Source organism: Homalodisca vitripennis, chromosome 2 (genome assembly GCF_021130785.1).
Source record: "Homalodisca vitripennis isolate AUS2020 chromosome 2, UT_GWSS_2.1, whole genome shotgun sequence".
Taxonomy (NCBI): Eukaryota; Metazoa; Arthropoda; class Insecta; order Hemiptera; family Cicadellidae; genus Homalodisca; species Homalodisca vitripennis.
Genome location: NC_060208.1, coordinates 127,185,529 through 127,205,709, shown reverse-complemented (window position 1 = coordinate 127,205,709; position 20,181 = coordinate 127,185,529). Strand labels below are relative to the sequence as shown.

The 20,181-nt window shown below is 31.5% G+C and overlaps 1 protein-coding gene across 2 annotated transcripts; it reads right to left on the bottom strand.

The window, feature by feature from the left end:
• Nucleotides 1-272: 272 nt before the first annotated feature.
• Nucleotides 273-17,197, bottom strand: LOC124354701 (probable 28S ribosomal protein S16, mitochondrial). 2 transcript variants are annotated; one of them, XM_046805350.1, is made up of 4 exons: nucleotides 17,084-17,197; nucleotides 16,780-16,914; nucleotides 12,192-12,351; nucleotides 273-546 (listed from the first exon to the last, which is right to left on the bottom strand). In XM_046805350.1, the coding sequence occupies exons 2-4, from the start codon at nucleotides 16,909-16,911 to the stop codon at nucleotides 395-397; spliced, it is 444 nt and encodes a 147-aa protein (XP_046661306.1). In that variant the 5' UTR covers nucleotides 16,912-16,914; nucleotides 17,084-17,197; the 3' UTR covers nucleotides 273-394. The 2 variants fall into 2 exon arrangements, with proteins under 2 accessions (XP_046661306.1, XP_046661307.1); XM_046805351.1 differs by lacking the exon at nucleotides 273-546 and adding an exon at nucleotides 9,925-10,034.
• Nucleotides 17,198-20,181: the final 2,984 nt, after the last annotated feature.

Genomic DNA, 20,181 nt, shown 5'->3' with positions numbered 1-20,181 from the left:
TATTTATATAAAACAACTTAACGTTGTCAAGCCCTTGATTTAAAAGTATGTCGTTTCGGTGTAAATGTATCTTTATACACCTCCTTAAATAATATAACTTTTTTCAACAAAAAATAACTCCAAAATGGATTGTTGTTATAATAATATATTGGTATATTGTTACAAATACAACTCATCAGACCTAAATATTTTTTAAATTATTTGGAATACTGTAATTGAGTTGGGTGAAGGAGACACATGTGTATCAGGGACCAATTAACAGACAATTTCCCTCTAGCTATAAAAAGTGTATATTTTACAATGTAGAAATTAGTGAATATTTTGAACTAAACGTGCCTTAACAAATTATTTACAATAGTCAGTGACTCTGTAAGTATGTAAACACAACTAAACATTATAATGGATTTGGAGCTTTGGATGTATTTTGCACGGTACTATTTTCAGCAGCAGCTGCCTTTTCTGCTGCTATCTTTTCTGAGGCTTCCCTTCTGTTACGCCAAGCAGTCATGTAACTCCTAGGATGAATTGGAAAAAATCCAGCAATTCCTGGAACACAAATAGTTGTAATAATTACCTTAAGTACATAAAACACATACTAAACTGTCTGTGCTGTCTATTTTAACTTGTAATTAATAAGAATAGAGCATTTTTTCTTTTGTGATACTGGTCATTTTTTACAACAAATTATGCAAATTAGTTATATGTGCAATACTTATAGGTATCATTGGGTATCATACTTGGAGTATGGCACCAGCATGATGAATATGGCTTGTACCAATTGATAAAGCTTGCCATTATTACTGACATGAAATTCATACACTACCAGCTCCTGATCTGGACATATTGTAATGAGAGTTAAGTAATGTACTAATACAGTGTGTCTTTAAAACATTCAGAGCTAATCCTCACCTTCTAATAAAAAGTGTAAAAACTAATTTTTAAGAAATAAAACGTTTACCAGAAATTATGTTTTTAGTTGTATGCCAAAATGTTAAGTCAATAGCTACAAAGTTTATCACATGTTAACTCTTAAAGCGCTATATAGTTGCTGCCTAACTTTTATTTAGCGCTCATTAATCCTTTAAGTGCCACTTCCATTTCCCCAAGTTATATACATAAATTGTTGGACCATTACTCACAGTTGCAAAGAGTTCCTGCAAATACTTGGGAGAAAAAATTGTATGAAAAAACTAACAACCAATTTTGATAAACTTATTTATTTGTAATGAAATGAGGTACCTGTAATGAATTGTGATATATGCAACAGTTATGTTCTATTCTTATTCATGTAAAACAAGTTGTTATAAAAAAATGAAAAAGATTCAGAAAAACAAATTTGTTCAAAGTAAACTTTTATATATATATATATATATATATATATATATATAATCAGTTACATAATGTTAAAGAGCATGTGAAACTACATGTATACACATGTACGAGATTGCAGCATTGAGCGGTACTACTACACTGCCGCCTTTGAGAATAATCACACATAATATATTATTGAATCTTATAATGTAACATGGTATCGCAATACAAAACAAATACAACAAAAAGTTATTTTGTGCAAACTAATAGTTCAGAAATATGGCAATACTTGGAGACAATGACAAAAATTGATAGTTCGGTTCTCGGAGATTGCTGTAAACTAAATGATTAGTTTATTTTACAAAACTGTAATACATGAAACAATAATAAAGTATGGATCATCTACTATGTAGATGCTGACAATTGATGCATATTTATATCATCTATTACGTGATGCACTGAAAGGGGTCAAAAAATGAATACTGTGCTATCCAAATGCTAATTTCTTTAGATGTAACAACAAAAGGAGTAGATACTGCATATAAATTTTTTATATTTCTTTACTTGTCTGGACAGATCTTTTATTGACGGTGTGGTAGCAGTATACACATGTACGCGATTGCAGCATTGAGTGGTATTACCAAAATGCCACCTGTGAGAATAACCTAGGTAACATAAGCACAGAGGCGGTCACATGGTATGCAGCACATATCTAAAGTACTGCCCGCACACTCAGTGTACTGACTCAAAACTACAATCATAAAACAAAACAAACAATTGTTTTGCATGTATACCCACTTACATCATTTAGAGTAACAGACTTCACTTTTATGCACTTATGGCCTTGCACATATCAGGGCACAATAGTGCCAGATGCAAGAAAATGCCGGATTATTGAAAGGTCATGAATAAAAATGTACAAAACGCTTGTTTATAACTCCTAACACAATTTACAATTACTAAAGTCAAAACTTACAATAAGGTAGACTCAAAATATTGGGATAAAAAAAAACTGCTGATTTTCTTGATTGTTTTGACACAGCATGAACAAAAACTCCAACACTAAGCGCAGTAGCATCAGTAATGGATAATACTGGTAAATGTGAATTTCAGGTAAACCTTGATACAACTGAGCAATTGTAGGTTGTTTTTTACATAGCTTTCAGCAACGTTTTACATCCTAAATCCTCCTACATCCATCAAAATATGCCGGATTACTAGAGTGCCGAAATGGCACAATGTTGGATTATAGCAAGTCTACTATACTCAGTTATTCAATTTATTTATTCTGTGCTTTTCTCGTTTGCCTTCATGTTTACCCTTAGGATCAATAAGAAAATGTTAAAAACACTAAGCTAAATCCTATTGAGTGACATGCACCATAACCGAACTCGATGTTGCCTATATAGAAATCAAGGTTCATGCAACATTTCAAGTTTATTAGGTCAGTTGGTTATTGAACACCTAAAGCTCAGTAAATTATAAGCTTAATTTAATTATTAAAAGACCATTTTAATTTATTGTGTCAAAAATGAATAGTTATTCAACAAGGTAGGAGTATGTCACACCACATGTTGTTACAGGCTATGCACAGGTTACATGCACAATTGAGTCTATAGTTCAATTGCGGACAGGCAAACAATCATAAAGAAAAAGATGTTTTAAATTCCCTGGCAGATAAAAGAAAAAAAAATGTGCCAGCTAAATATCTTACTATGTCACACACATATTTGAAAATTTCAGATAATGTTATTTAAGTTTGTTTACAGATGTTTTTATCAATACAAAGGTGGGGTACAATCTGCTGAAGAGATGAAGAACCAATTATTGCATAAATAGAGAATATTTGTTCACAAGTTATATGAAAAGTTCCACTTTGATGAGTTAAAGGTCTAAACTTTATTGAGAAATACCATAGTTTTGACTAACTCCCTGTTTTCTGCTAAGCTGGGTTCATGCACCATGTGAGACACTTCCTACAATCTAGAGCAGATTGCTGATATTAACCTTTTGGGGCTCATAGGTGAAACCAGTCCGACATCGCTATCTCGACCGTTCTGGTCCAAGGTCGAACTCAGTCCGACATCTGTTGCAACATGAATATCTAACAAAAAAAGTCATTTGGACTAATATTTGTTTGATGTAACTTATCTATAGATCTTGTGAAAGGGTTTTAATATCTAACAAAAAAAGTCATTTGGACTAATATTTGTTTGATGTAACTTATCTATAGATCTTGTGAAAGGGTTTTAAATAACCAAACACAAGTTACATCCCTTTAAGGTTTCACTTTCAGCATTATTACGATTTAAAGTGTTTATTTTCAGCTGACCAATCACTTGTACCGTTTGTGCTATATGGTTAAACATTTGTTTTGAATTCGTTTGTTGAGAAATAGATACAGGTGAATTATGATTATTAAGTTGTCAATAAGAAACATGAGAAATAAGTTTTTATTTTGATCTGAAATGGCATCAACGAACCGAGGCGGCGGTGCTGGAATTGTTTTGCACGATGAAGACATTGAGGATTCAGTGTTTGATTTTGAAAGTGACGATAATGATATTGATCCTCATTTTGCTATTTCTGAGGACGAAATTGGCCAATATATATATATATATATATATATATATATATATATATATATATATATAGGGCAATTCTTTATTGATGGGTAACTTAAATGGTGTTAAATACTTATATATGTTACGAAATTGCACTATTCCAGCAACAAATGAGTTTGTACTAGATGCTTACAAACCTGTATTTCAACAGGACGTATGCTCCACCACATTACAATGTGCTTGTCTGAACACTTTTAGACCAAACGTGGATAGGTCGACGTAGTGCTATGGTAGAGTGGATTTTCTTTTGGGATTTTCTAAAAAGTAAAGTTTATAACACAAAGCCGCAATAATTAATTATTAAGGTTAAGGATCGAAGATGTCAGCTACTACCTCATCACACATAAAATGTTACAAAATGTGAAACGCAGTTTTAAATCCAGGCTTTATTTTTCAAGAAGTATATGGTAGTCATTTTGAGCACCTCGTCTGAGTGAAATTGAGGTGAGATTTCAAGATTTTTACCATTTAATTCTGGTACAAATTTGTTCACAAGCAAAGGGGGTTTATAAACCAATTCAAACCTTAATTTATCCACAAAATTTGACAGGATAATATTAGAGATCTATAGTTTGTGCAATTCTTCTTCTTTTTTTAATACCTTTAGAATAAGGTGTCACTTGCTAGGGGTTTGTATTTAAAATTTTGACTTACCCCCAAAATACCCCACTTCCCCGGGGAGTAAAAAATTTTCATACATCAATAACTCCTCAGTTGTCATATAAACATCCCCCCAAAGTAAATTACTCCATCTCTATTCAAAAAAAAGTTAATGGGTGTGGAACTTTTAAGTCACTCGGTGTATACATTGTAATGACTCATTTCATACACCCATCTCACATTCATTTCAATACTTAGGCCTAATTTAATTTAGAAATTTATTAATAATAATAATTAAGGAATAATTATTTATAAATTGTCTCAAATTTAACTACAAACAATAATAAATACGAAATCAAAATTAATCAAAATCCACCTTATTACAGATAAAACTCAAAAGTTATAAAGTGAACTAAAGTCAGTGATACAGTGTGCAGGGATGATTGTTGAAGAGTGAAGAGAGCAGGATATTTGAAAGGTGAAGAGGAGAGAGGGATCTGGAAGAAGTGAAGCAAGATTATTATTATAAAGAAACTGGTTATATTTATTCAGCAGTATTTGAAAGGTTACTTTATTAAATTCTTATTATCACTGAAGTACAAAGAAGCAGAAGATAGACATTGGGTGAGAAAATTCCTTTTAAGTTTAATTATATTTAAGTTTAAATATATTCATTGGAAGAACATAAAACCCAGGAACATTCGATTTGGCTAATAATTCAAAATTAATATAATTAAAATTTAACAACAATTATTTTTCAAAATTACAATATATTTAAAAAAAAAAAAAAAAAAAAAAAAAAAAAAAAAAAAAAAAACCCAATATTTCTATTTCATTAAGCCAGCACGACCACCCTGCCCTAAAAAAGTAAGAATTGTATTTAAAAATTTACCATTATTGTATCCTCCATCTTGTTTCAAAATTCAAACTTGTATGTCAATTAATTTATCATCATTAAAGTTCACATTTATATCATACTGAGTTATTTGTTATTTCTAACTATAATCAGAATACAAATTAAGTTTAACCATTTATTTAAAGTAATAATAGTAGTAGGATATTACAAAATTGGCGTCCAACGTAGTGGCTTAATGAAATATTATAATCTTTGATTTGAGACAATTTACTAGATCGTAAGAATAGCCTAGACATAAGTACTGTACGTAGTTGTCATTTATTCATATTGTCTGTCAATAGGCTATAGGTTATTTAATAACTCACTATATAAACATTTAATTAACAATACATTAGTCCTGTAATATTATTCTATCTTTTATCGCAATTAATGTCCCGTGATTTTAATTTAAGATACCCTAAACGGTACCCATTTCCAACAGATAATATGGAAAATAACCAAGTGCTAAACGTAAACAAAGACGCCATTAATCCCGGTATCGAAGACGAAAGCGGACAGAGAGAAGAAGCAGAACAAACTCCCATAATTCCTCGCGCTAACCAAGTCAACATTCTCACAGCGGTCGACAACCAATCACGGATGAATGAAAACAGTGCTACCAACACCTACGCGGCAAATTTCCCTGATTCCCTGCAGAGACGTGAAGATGGAGCTACTGCACCTCCCACACTAAACGTAGTTGAACATTCTCATTATACTCAATCAGTTGATGCCATTGGCAGTGACAGGTCAAATAAACAAACCGCTGACGAATCCCAATCGACAGCTCTTCATGCTATCATGAACGGTTTAAAACAACTTAATGAAAATTTTATTAACTCTAAATCTGAGTTAAACGAAAACCTACACGCAATAAGGGATTGTATTTCAAAAACTAAAATCGAACTTAGCCATGAAATCAAAACTTGTAAGGAGACACTCGAGGGACAAATTAATGAACTGCGGGATAATCAAACTGAATTCCGAAATGAATTGAACGCTATAAGGGACAATCAAGATCAATTCCGTGAAAAAATAGACCTGAAAATTAAAGAATCCACTGACAGCATTAGAGGAGAATTAAATCATAGTTTTGAAGAACATAAGACATTTGTAAACCAACAGATGAATAACCAACAATCCAAGATATTAGAATCGGTACAAAACAAAAATCAAACTCTAGAAAATAAAATTGTCCTTTGACATTGATTAAATATTTGCCATTGATCCAATGTTTCTCTATTGTTTGTTTATTGTATACTAAGAAACTTGTAACTTTGTCCGTTGGCTTAGCTTAAATACTACCTAACCCTAATTTTAATTTTGTTCTCCTTTTTCCCTATTGTTTGTTTGTTAATTAAATTTATTAAATAGTATGTATGATCATCAATTAATTTACTCATTTAATGTGGTTCATCCTTCTCTTTAAGTATCACACATCTATATGTATCATTTGCTATTCATTCGTCATTGTATCGAAACCATGTTCATTTATTTCACATGATTTCTGAGGGGATATTGTAATGACTCATTTCATACACTCATCTCACATTCATTTCAATACTTAGGCCTAATTTAATTTAGAAATTTATTAGTAATAATAATTAAGGAATAATTATTTATAAATTGTCTCAAATTTAACTACAAACAATAATAAATACGAAATCAAAATTAATCAAAATCCACCTTATTACATATAAAACTCAAAAGTTATAAAGTGAACTAAAGTCAGTGATACAGTGTGCAGGGATGATTGTTGAAGAGTGAAGAGAGCAGGATATTTGAAAGGTGAAGAGGAGAGAGGGATCTGGAAGAAGTGAAGCAAGATTATTATTATAAAGAAACTGGTTATATTTATTCAGCAGTATTTGAAAGGTTACTTTATTAAATTCTTATTATCACTGACGTACAAAGAAGCAGAAGATAGACATTGGGTGAGAAAATTCCTTTTAAGTTTAATTATATTTAAGTTTAAATATATTCATTGGAAGAACATAAAACCCAGGAACATTCGATTTGGCTAATAATTCAAAATTAATATAATTAAAATTTAACAACAATTATTTTTCAAAATTACAATATATTTAAAAAAAAAAAAAAAAAAAAAAAAAAAAAAAAAAAAAAAAAAAAAAAACCCAATATTTCTATTTCATTAAGCACGACCACCCTGCCCTAAAAAAGTAAGAATTGTATTTAAAAATTTACCATTATTGTATCCTCCATCTTGTTTCAAAATTCAAACTTGTATGTCAATTAATTTATCATCATTAAAGTTCACATTTATATCATACTGAGTTATTTGTTATTTCTAACTATAATCAGAATACAAATTAAGTTTAACCATTTATTTAAAGTAATAATAGTAGTAGGATATTACAACATACTAGCAGTTACCCGTGGCTTCGCATGCAATTTCATACGTTTTGCATCTGTATGAGCACTTATGTTCGAGTGAATTATATTTCCAACACTAATGTTGAGTGTGCTTTCTTCCAACGATCAATAAAATATGTTAAAAAGTGTATATATATGATCATTGTAATTTACTTTAATGTTAGTATCTTTTGTTCTATTGTTGATTTTGCCTATTTTTTAATCAAGTATATATATATACATACACAACTCTGAGAAACCTACTATTGTCAAGACAATTAATTTAGGATTGAAAACAGCCTTTAAATATAAATTAAAGGTTAAACTACATTGTCTTTTATATCTGCACTGCTAGTTACCTCCTCCTTCGTACGCAATTTAGAAGGTGTTGCACACTTATGGCCACTGCTGGTTCAAGTAAAATTATATTTCCAACGCCATTGTTGAATTTACTTTGTTGCCATGATTAAAAAATACATCAAAAAGTTTATATTTATGGGCATTATAATTTAATTTGTTGATAGTAACATATTTTACTTTAGATCGAATACTTAATATTTTATAAAAATGTACAGTTAACAGTACATTAAAAATGACACTATGCATTTGTTTCCTTATAAACAGAAAAACATTGTAAATATTTTTGAACAATTAGAACTGGAATTAGTATGTTAGTTAAAAAGCACAGCGAACTTTCATCTAGCATTGTTCTTGCTAACTGCTTTGAAGGGAGTCCTCGATGTCAAATTCTAACCATCTTATGTTTTGGGGCATTTTATAAGATAGATGAGTACTTACTTAATCGCTGAAATCTAAAATGGCGTTAAAATATTTGTACTCAATATAAATGTAAACAAATTTAAAATAATAAACAATTTTTATACCAGAACAATTAATTACATTAAAAAAGCTTTATTAATTAATATTTTGCAACTTTAAAGACCAAAGTGGGATTTTTTGCTACTTTAAAGATCAGGCGGGCTTAGTCTGGAGGGATTTTCAAAATAAGAATAGACCTATCTATATTCATCCCAAGGACTCTAGAAATGTCTATGTCAAATTTCAACGCAATAGTTCATGCGCGAAAGCAAAACAAATAACCAAAGGCATTTTCGCATTTATATTATTAAAATTATGATTTGTAGATATATATATATATATATATAATTATTGTATAAAAATACAATATATATATATATATATATATATATATATATATATAAAGATAGTACAATATTTACTTTTATTTTCAAATTAAATGTTTCCTAAGCCATGAACTTAATTATGTAGGTATTTAAAACATGACTAATACTTATGATGATTACTTCCTTACAGTTTTGATTCAGAAAGAAATAAAGTAGATAAAAAACCTAAACAAAAATGTATTGTTACTTTATTTTTTATAAAATACAAATTTTATTTTGCATTACTTAGCATTTTACAACATGGGTACGAGGTTCTTCCTTAAAAAAACTGACTTTATTAAAATGTATTGGTTTATAATAACATGTACATATGGAATATTGAAATATAGGCATATGCACTTGAAATTAATTGGACCTGGTAAGTCAACCCAGTGGGGAACAAATGGACCCCACAAAAGGTTTCTGAAATGTTTGCCTAAATGTTGGCAGAATTTATGGTTACATAAAAGTGGAGGTTCTTACATTAGCATTATATTCAGTATTAAGAACAAACTCACATTTACAACAATTTTGAAAAAATTCCTGGCATGAATGGTACAATCGCAGAGACCACTGGTGTGGGTTTAAATCTACATGACTGAGTGGAATTGAAAATGTTATAATAACTTTAAAATCTGTTGTATTATTATTTTCAGTTAAATATTTGAGTTATTTTATGAACAACATTTTAATCTTTCACTGATAACGGCTGAAATTTCTGATGTAAAATTAAGGCAGCGTAAACTACCAATATTTGAGATATCAAACATCACTAAATTGGAATTATGGTATTTGTAGAAGGCCTTTTCCTCCAAGATAGATCTTATAACATAAATTTAAAAAGAAGGGCAAAATGCAATAAAAGTGCACAGTTTTTTTAAAACATTGGAATAGTACAAAAAAGAGGTTAGATGAAGCTTTCAAAATGAATGCATATTTCAAATACCAACTGTTACCTAATCACTACTGTATAAACATCACCGTAAATTAAGTAAATCCTCTCATTTCAGGCCCTGCACCATGTAGCTAGCACCTTTGATATTTGGCCTGGTGACAAACGATAAATGTATTGTAATTTAAGCTTTGCAAGAAGTAACTTTGATCATTTTTATCCAAGTTGTCCAGTGGGAGAGTTAGGAAAGAGGACATATTCTGTTGCAACAAACATGCCCACGCTAGGATATTACCTTAGTGAATGGGATATCAGTGCTGCTATACTAGCTTTTTAACCCTACATCGGGCGCTAAACGGAGTTTTCCTCCGTGTATTTTTTATTAATCAAAATATTAGTACTTTTCTGATGTTGGCAGTCGTTTCCCGCATTGTACTTCACGAGCATCTTTCGGGGAAGCGAAACAATAGCCTCCCGCTTATCTTTGTCAAAATCTGTCAGTATGAGGTCTACTTCCGTGCGAGACTGGACGATTCCTCCGTGAGCGCCCGATGTTGTGTTTGTAGTGCTTGGACGAAATCTCCGTGAGCGCCTTATTGTGTTTAGTTTTTAAGAAGTAATAATCCGTGTGCGCCTAAATGTGTGACCTGTGATGGTTTCTTTTTTAGTTTTACAATATATTTTATTTGAATTTTGTGAAATGGAAAATGAAAACGAGAGACTTGTCAGTACAGTACCCGTGTGCTGGGGAACATTTCAGTACTGTTTATGGAGTGAACATTGTCGTTATAAGAACCAGAAGGAAAATTTTTTGAAACTTTGTGTAGTGTTTAAAAAATTTTTAGTAAAGAATAAATTTTTATTTCAGAGTAATAAAATTGACATTACAATTGTATAATATCTCAAGAATTGAAGTAAGTTTTTTTTTTTAAGAAGTTAAAAACTAAGTTAATTTCCATATATTATTACAGTAGGTTGAACATCTTTACAATTAATTGCATTATTCCTTAAAATAAATCATGTTGTTATTATACCATAACATTTTTTAAGATTTTGTATTTCTTATTTGGAAAATTCATTACATAAGAGAGTAATTTTTATTTAATTTCTAAAAATGAATATATAACATTGTAATTAAATCAGTATGAATATTTAAACGAATAAAAACAGTTTAAACGACTATGATATCCATTATTCGCTAACCTGGAGGAAACGTCCGTGAGCGCCTGACGGAGGGTTAATGTGCATTGGGACATGTTATAGTGGGTAGATAATTACTTTCGACTTTTTCTGTACATTGTTGAATGTTTCAGTTTTCCTTAAAAATATTTGTATTTACTGAACATCCTTTTGAATCACATTTTATTGTACATATGTAATAACAAAAATAAAATATCCTATGTATTAGTTTAGTTTTAAAGTATGAAATAGAATAAAATTTGATTGCATGGTAAATTTATAAAATTTCATGGGAAACTGTACAACGCTTTGTTTTCAAAAAGTAAACTGTGCATATGTAACTCCGGGTTTAACAATATCCAGCTTGCTCTACGAAACATTACACTGGATAGGAGAAGTTTTACTGTACTTACATACTGTTGTTGTTGCAGAGAATTAACAACTGTGGAAGTGTGCAGAAACAACAGGGCAGAATCAAGTTTAGACTCACGGTACACTTGGTTCTTTTATATACATATATTTGTGAACCAAACAAAAACGTTAATCACTACTTATTGCAGATATATAAATTGTTAGAATAATAACAAACAAAACAGTTCTATTACTGCAAATAAGCTTAAACATAGCAGTGTTTGAGATAAATACAAATGATTGGATGGTGACAGATTATGTGTTTTATAAGTTAAGACACCAAAAATAGTATAATACACTAAGAAGTATACTATTATTTACAAATTATAAGTCAATGTTAAACTAGGTTTGTGACATCAGAAGTTATTGTCATTATAATAAACCTAATTATTATGTGTTATAATATATGATAAAATATCTAGAAATCCTAAAGTCTTTAATCAGAAGTTAAATTCAATACATTTCACTCAAGAGTGTTGTCTCACTGTGTGGATTAATACACAGTCTTATATTTTTTGTCTAGAGAAAATGTTAGATTTTTAGATAATTATAATGAATGTTAAACCATTTTATAATTGCAGGTTTTTGTTCATCCAATCCAACATTTTAACAGTAGTAAACCTCTATATATTTGATGTTTTAATTTTAGGTAAAAAAATTAAAGCTTGTACTATAAGAAGTACTATACATAGCTATAATACTAGAAACAGAGATAAACTTACCTAATAACTGACACACTGTTTTAGAAAGCCCCACACCCTGACCAATCCAGTAGCCCAACCTCTCAAAATTTAAAGCAACCAGTTTTTCATTACGTTCATTGGGCATGGGGTCATACGATCCAATCTGTTCTATACACTGGTCATGTTGTTCTCGTTTTTTCTGCAAACAGAATCCACTTTATTCTTCATCGAATATTCTAATTAAATAACAAATTTTAATTAAGTTTTAAGTGAAAAAAAACTCAATACTACTGGGTTAGTCAAATAAATACAAATTTAGACTCTTCATCAAGATTTGGTATACATTAAAACATAAACACTTCAGTTCTTGAATTTTGGATTTTGATAAATTTTAACTCTCCAGTGATTCAGTGTATAACTGCTCATGGTTCAGCCAATTTTGTAAGATTTACAAGGTTTTTTTTAATTACTCAAAATTAGGATCTTAATTACAAAACACTTTTTTAATGTTTTATTTGTTCTTTGAAATAAAAACAAATACAAATAATTTTATTCATAAATGCAAAAACCCTATTTAGGTTTGTCTGCTTTTACAATTACAAAATTACTACAAATACAATTTGAAATTATAATAGTAATGCTAGTAGTAATGCGTATGTTAGTTAATATTTTATAAGTTGATGTTAGATAATTTTTTATTAACTATAATGTTCTTGATGTGACACTATTCATTGTACATTCTGTGCATTTGTTTTGTGAATAAAGAATTTGTGAATCTGAATCTGAATGTTTTTATGAGAAGTTACCAAAATTGTATCATCAGCATACATATAAATTTTACACTTTTTCATTGTACTTGCTATATACTATTTACATCATTGTACTTGATATGATACTTATTTGACTAATCATACACAAAATTGGTCCCAATTTCTTCCTTGATGTACTCCTGATGACATGTCATGTTCCTGTGAATAATAGTTTCTAACTTTAACTATCAATTTTTTATTATTTAGGTAATCTTTACCTCAATCAAGAGATTTTTCTCTTATTGTTACTGCTCTCACCAAGAGAAAATTATTAACTGGTTACTATTATGGTTAATATTTTATTAAACTGAAGTTTATCAAATGCTTTAAAAAAATCTATAAAGGTAACCAATATTTGTTTTCCACTGTCAATGTCTTTGTTAACATAATTACACAAACCTTTTAACAAGCATGTACTTTTATTTTGTTGAAATCCATACTAGTAATCATCAATATTATCCTATTAGGCTACTTGTAAAATATTTATTCAAATCATTTGCTATGTAATGCTCCATAACTTTATCTATCATCATATTGAAATGGGACGATAGTTCTGGTATGCTGTGTGGCATCCAGACTTGTACATAGGTCTAACATTGCTATTTTGAGCTTACTTGGGACTTTGCCTTTTGACATAAGCGTGATCAGTCAAAATTTCCACTGTTTCACCACTTACATCACTAAAGTCAATTAGTACATGTTTGACACCAAAGGTTGACGAAAAGTACCTAATAACTACAGGTAATACCTTGAGGTCAAGTCTATTTGAAGCATTGACAGTAACTGTACCAAAAAGTGAACATCCTCTAGCACTGCAATCACTCGGTAAACTATAAGGTGTAGTTACATGAACAGCAATTGTTTCAGTTTTTTTTAGCACTTACAAATTTCAAATCATATAAATAACAAACTAACTTTGACTGCCATTCAGATGATTTAAAACTTAAATCATGCTTGACAGTATAATGTTCTTTGGCTGCACACAATAACACTTCAGGGGTAGACTTTAATAAGTGGCCTACACTCGTTATCCAATTGATGTCATCGAACAATTCAATATATTATCCAACTTCGATGTATGTAAAAATCGTACACAATAAGAGTTATAATAAATTTCTGTAACAAGAAGAACCTCGTACATTAACAATTTTAAATACACAAACTCTACAATACCATTACAAAACAACAAAACCAACTATGGCCTAGACTTAAATATCAAAGAAACCTTACAATATTTATAACTTGCCCAGCTTGATATCAATAAGTAACCATTTTTGTGAAATGGAGGAAAGAATTCTCCCCATGTGTTACCAGGGGAGCCAAACCCACATGTTGAAGCTACTTAAACAAATCTCGTCACTTGTGAGAAATATCTTACATATTTTCTTCATATTCATCGCCAATCTCAAAATCTCCGAATATTAGTTACTTCTTGTTGTTTATTGTTTACATTAAAATTACTATAACTAATGAGTTGTAAGTATATGATAAGTTAAATGAATTGTAATATCGAATTATCCTTCGGATAAAAACAACCGAACCGTTCGATAACAGCAATAGAAAAACGAGTGTAGGCCGCTTATTAAAGTCTACCCCTCTTCAGAACTGAACATTTTGTTAAAAAAAAGTAGCAACTCACACTCCACAGCTGACATAACATACAGCCAGAGTTCATTTACTTAAGGTAGAGGGGAGTACACTGCCATTTAAATTGGCCTAACCAGTTTACATTACCTGAACACATTTTGTAATTGGTAGTAGTAAAACAGATTTTTAAGCTGCCTAAAAATTCTTTCTGGGAATAAATATTTTCTTACCATACTATTTTAAGAAACTGATAAAAATTTTTGAGATCATTATAAGAGACACAGCTAAGGTAAAGTAATACCTTGTTTTTAATATTTTTAGATAGTCATGAATATGATGATTCAATTATTGTGGTAGCTGCTTATTATACTGCAGCCATTTGTGATTTGTACCCTCTAAAACCAAGTATTGTTTTGTTCAAGACAAGCAAAATACCTTAACGTTAACCCTTCCCGGGTCAATGACGGTTATATACACCTAACAACATTTCCTGGGGGTTATATGCGTATATTTACACATACACTTATTTTGGCCAAGCGTCAAATGCGTGTATATACGCATAATCATGTTTATGAATATCCTTATTGTTTGCAGTTGTCAGCTATTCCAGCTAATCGGGAACATAAGTAGTTTGGCGGCAGTATGGTGGGGGGGGGGGGGGGGGTTGCCGGAGTGGCTTGAGCTGCTTGGAGGGGGAGGGGCTTTAGCAGCAACTGAATGAAGGTCATTGTCGGTTGCCTCTTTGTTTATTGAGTCGCTCTCCACTCGGCGTACTGAACTGAAATTGTTAGGTTGTTTCATACTCGATCATACCTATTGAATTATTGATATAGATGAAATTTATAATGTACGTTGCCTTAGAATAAGTCATGAATATTTTATTCCTACATCCCATCCAGTTGTACACTAAAAAGTAAATTTGCAATCAGTTCTGTAGTTATTGAGTGAAGTAGTTTGGTGGCAGTAAGGTGGGGGAAGGGTGTGCCGGAATGGCTCGGGCTGCTTGGTGGGGGGAGGGGTTTTAGCGGCAAGTCAAGGTCATTGTCGGCTGCCTGCCTCTTTCTTTCTCAGTCGCTCTGCACCCAGCGTACCACGGCTAGACGGAAAACTTCATCTCATGGGAAGAGACACAAAGGGTCATCGATACCATGTCTGCTACAAAAAATATCTGCGAAAAGAAACAATCTATTTTTGTAAATAAAACGTGCGTCAACAAACCGTTCCTTCACCCAGATAGCTGTTTCGAAGCTTATCATAACATGGAGGACTATGTGAATGGACAGTGATCACTCTCCTTTGTTATATGACTAGTTTTTACTTTATTTGTTTTGTATGTTAACCCTAATTGTGTAATAATACATACTTATTTTTAATCATAAAATGTTTTTATTGCGCTAAACCTAAACATCAATTATATTTATATACGCATGTCAATTCGTGGAAGGGTCAATGACGATTATATAAGCATACTGGCCTATCACACAAAAAAAAGGTGGAAAAAATTATTTATGGATAGATTTCGGTATCAATTTACAAAATCGTGACCATGGAAAGGTATGTTCATTTTTTTTCCTGAAAACTACAATTTTTCCTGAAAACAATAGTGAAGAAAAAATTCGTCGGCAACGAAAATCAAAGGAGTTACGATTTTTTGAAATCCTCTGAAAACTCTGTTTTTGACAGTACCTCTGGCAATTTTACTGAAATGATGACGTTAATCCTGTCAACGATGCCTGCCCGCTGCGCAGTGCTGTGCACTGCTTGCTCTTTTAGAAAAAAAATTAACTCGAGCTTGCAAAAGTCGAATCCCAGATCACGTGATGCCCCTGATCCTTAACCCTCCAAGTGTTGTTCGACAAAATTTTGTCGGTTATTTTCCATCTTTAATGCAATAATGCCCGAAAGGCATCAATATAATACAATGATATACTTTCCCCCCAGTTTATATGCACCTGTGATAATAACACTTGGCTATAAATGCCCAACCCATGAAAAAAGTCCATTTTTCATGGTCACGGTATTGTAAATAAATACCTAGATTTCCATTTTTCCATGACAGGTAAGCAATTTAAAATCAAATTGAGCAGTTTTGGGAAAAAAAATATTTTTTACCCCAACACATGAATAATAGGCAATCTAAGGCTACAGTAAGTTGACCCTGGAAGGGTTAATATTTCTCTTGCCAACTCCAGTCATAAACTTCACTGATACCTAAAAATGTTTATACTTACAGCTGCCACAACTATGTGGTAAAAGGGCCTATTAGCACAACCCATTCTGACGAATCTAATAACTTTAACAACATCACCAGCATTAAATCCTCCACTTGCCGGAAATAATCGAGTAGCAGCTGGTTTTCTCATTTTCTGTAAAAACAAAAAGAAATTTAGCACAACTTATAGGTTAGGAATATATCTTTTTACCACTATTTCACCCAAAATAAAATGTACTTAATACAATTAAGTAGGCTATTTGACGTTCATTTTTAAAATTGATAATATTGCAGTATTATTTTAAACTATGTAAAATACTTACTCAATAAAACAATAATATCAAAAATTGAACAAGCAACAACACCAGAACCGATGTAGGACTGTTGTTACGTTACAGTTACAGCAGACGATGTCTACCGACGAGCTCCTCCCGTTTCTTAGCTACCAAAATGGGGTGATCGTGACAGGGCATGAGAAAAATAGTCTTTATGGAGGGGCCCCTCCTGCCAACTAGAGATAGCCCGCGTATTAGAATAGTTTTGGAATAAGCAGTCCGCGCGTTCTCGCTCTGTATGTACTTGAATTTAATAGAGCCTGGTGGGGTGTAATTTTTTTTTTTTTTTGTATAAATGTATATATATATTCACACTTTTCTTTTCATGGGAAGCTGGATGCTGCAGGATGCAGCGCAATTAAATTTATTTCATATGAACCGTGATTTTTACAACGTAATTAATGGCAGGCAATTACTCTAGTGTCTACATTATTTAAACACACAGAGGGAGTATCGAAATACCAAAAAAGACGTAAGGGAGTCTAATGTAACAAAGTAACTTCGTTACGCCTGAGGTTCAGGCGACTTTCTATCCGAAAACATTCAGAGGGTGGATTAAATACAAATTGTTAGAACCAGGAGGATTAAAAAGAGCCCTACTTAGCATAGTAGTGTAAAGAATTTATCTTCAGGGTCTCCAGTAACACCCAAAATCAACAATTATGTTGAGTTTTTTACTATTGCATCTTTCGTATTTCTAAAATACGCCTAATAAAATTGTTTCCAACAGCTCTTTGAGATAGAATTTGGTTCATTGCATTTTCCAACTGCCTTAATCAAATAAATATAATGGTTCTCTGTAGCTATCATATGTTAGTTCAGAAATTATTCGATAATTTCCATGTACTATAGATCAGTACACTTGAGACATTATAATCGCGTACGCCAGACGACACAAAATGACACTTATCAGTTGGTCGAAGTTGCATGCACCCAGTCTTCAAGCCTATAGCTTATTTCTCATTCTCTATATATCCAACAAACAGACAGAGAAATATATTGCTGCACATCCCTATAAGCTATCTTGCTTATATTGCTTTGTTTATTCAAATTTGTTTTATTAAGGATGTCATTACATTTTAAATGGCTGACAAAGTCACCCATCGTCTTTGATTAATTTATTCCTGTTAATTGCCTCTTTCGCCAGCTTATGTACTTTTCATTTGTTTTTCTAAGAAAGTTGGAACCTCTACACAGTGTTATTCCTTGCCTTTTGAAGAAAGGACCTCCTATTTTGTTTTCTTGAATTTTGTTTATTGATCAAGTTTACCCTAGGCTGTATTAAAATAAAAAAAGACATGTTCATATTTCTTTAATAAAAAGTAACATTGTTTTATTTTTGAAGATTCGCTCATGTCAATTGCTTTCTACAACTAAGGCGTAAATGTTCGGCTGTTTGTGCTGGAAGCTATTTTGGGTATAAATGAATGTTTATATAATTTTACTATTGTAATAATACAGCTGCTCCAAATAATTTTTCTCGATTCTATTCTGTTATGACATTTTTATTCGTTGTGCACCATCTCACATTTTGTTCTATAAGTATCTTTGGAGTTATAAAGAAAGTTTCGGATATTGGAATATAATTAATTCGATATAATTTCTATGTTTCCCTGCAGATAAGTTCGGATATAAAACGACTCATTAATTCGGATATCCAGACTGTCAATTAATTCGTAAGATAATAGAAATCAGATTACTATCCTTTCTACAGTACTTACTGAGGTCGCTATCAGCCGCATGTACAGGGTTTCTTGGCCCAGTATTCGTGATGATTTGCTGCCATACTTAAATACTTTAAACTCTTTCTAAACTGGATGGTTAGGTTCAGACGATCACCCCATTGAACACAAACTAGGAGCTTTCAGTTAACATTTTCCTTCTGGTCTGCAAGTTGGGTACACTGTGGTGGAGGTATTTTCCACTCCAAAGCCGGCAAATATAAGCAGTGTTTACATAGAAAAGGTCATCAAAAATTAAACAAAGAAGTTATCCGCGGTTACACACGTATTTTAGTAGGCTTTACTCGTCGTGTATAAGTATATCTGGTTTGAAGAATTATATTTCCGACGCCAATATTAAGTATGTTAATACGATCCAGAGAATATGTCAAGAAGTGTATAATATTATTCACTTTTATAGCAATTTATTCAGTTCTTAGTATTTTTATAACGTAGTTGATTTTGCCTTGTTACGCCGGTGAACTCTATGCTTTCAAGAATATAAAAGTAAATAAATTCAAAATAGTGGTTAAATTAATTAAAATATATGGTTGTGCTGTCATAAAACTATGTTTATACAGAACAGTTGGTTACATTTAACAGGCTCTTTCAATCTATAAGTTACCATTATACAAAATTTTTGTTCCATTTAATTGATGTTTTGTGGACTTTTACGATATTTTAATAGTTACTCTGCTATTCGAGGCGAAGAGGAATCCAACGAATCGGAGATCATTATAATAAGTACAGCTATTCTTGGATTAAACATAGTGTAACTAACTCGGTAGATATATATATATATATATATATATATATATATATATATATATATATATATATATATATATATATATAATAGATGAGCCACTTTGAAAGCGACCTGCGCGAAGATCTCTTGCGCATAGAGGGAGAGATGAGTAGGAGCTCGACCATGCTTACCGCCACCCCCTCTTTCACTGCTTGATCTATTTCCTTTACAATACACAAGTTGGAACCGTGTGCTTTACTTCCCTGCGTTGTTGTTTTGGAGCATCACGCTGTTTTGTCATTCTCGTTGTTATGGAATAACAAATATTATTATTTATGTTAAGAAAAGTGCATTGCATGTTAGGTATAATTCTGTTAGGTTACTCAAAGAAATAATCCTCGTAAATGTATGTTTCTGGACGTTAGTGTAAACGAAAGTCATATTCTTGTAGGTGTTTTGTTATAAACCCCCAAATATTGGGTACCTTATAACAAATTTATCGCATACACTTGTCGATCTTATTGCTCCTTACTGTCATGTCGTTATCATGGTAGACTTGAACTGAGACCTGATTGGTCCTGCTACTTATGGCCAAATTTACTTGACTACAATGTTGC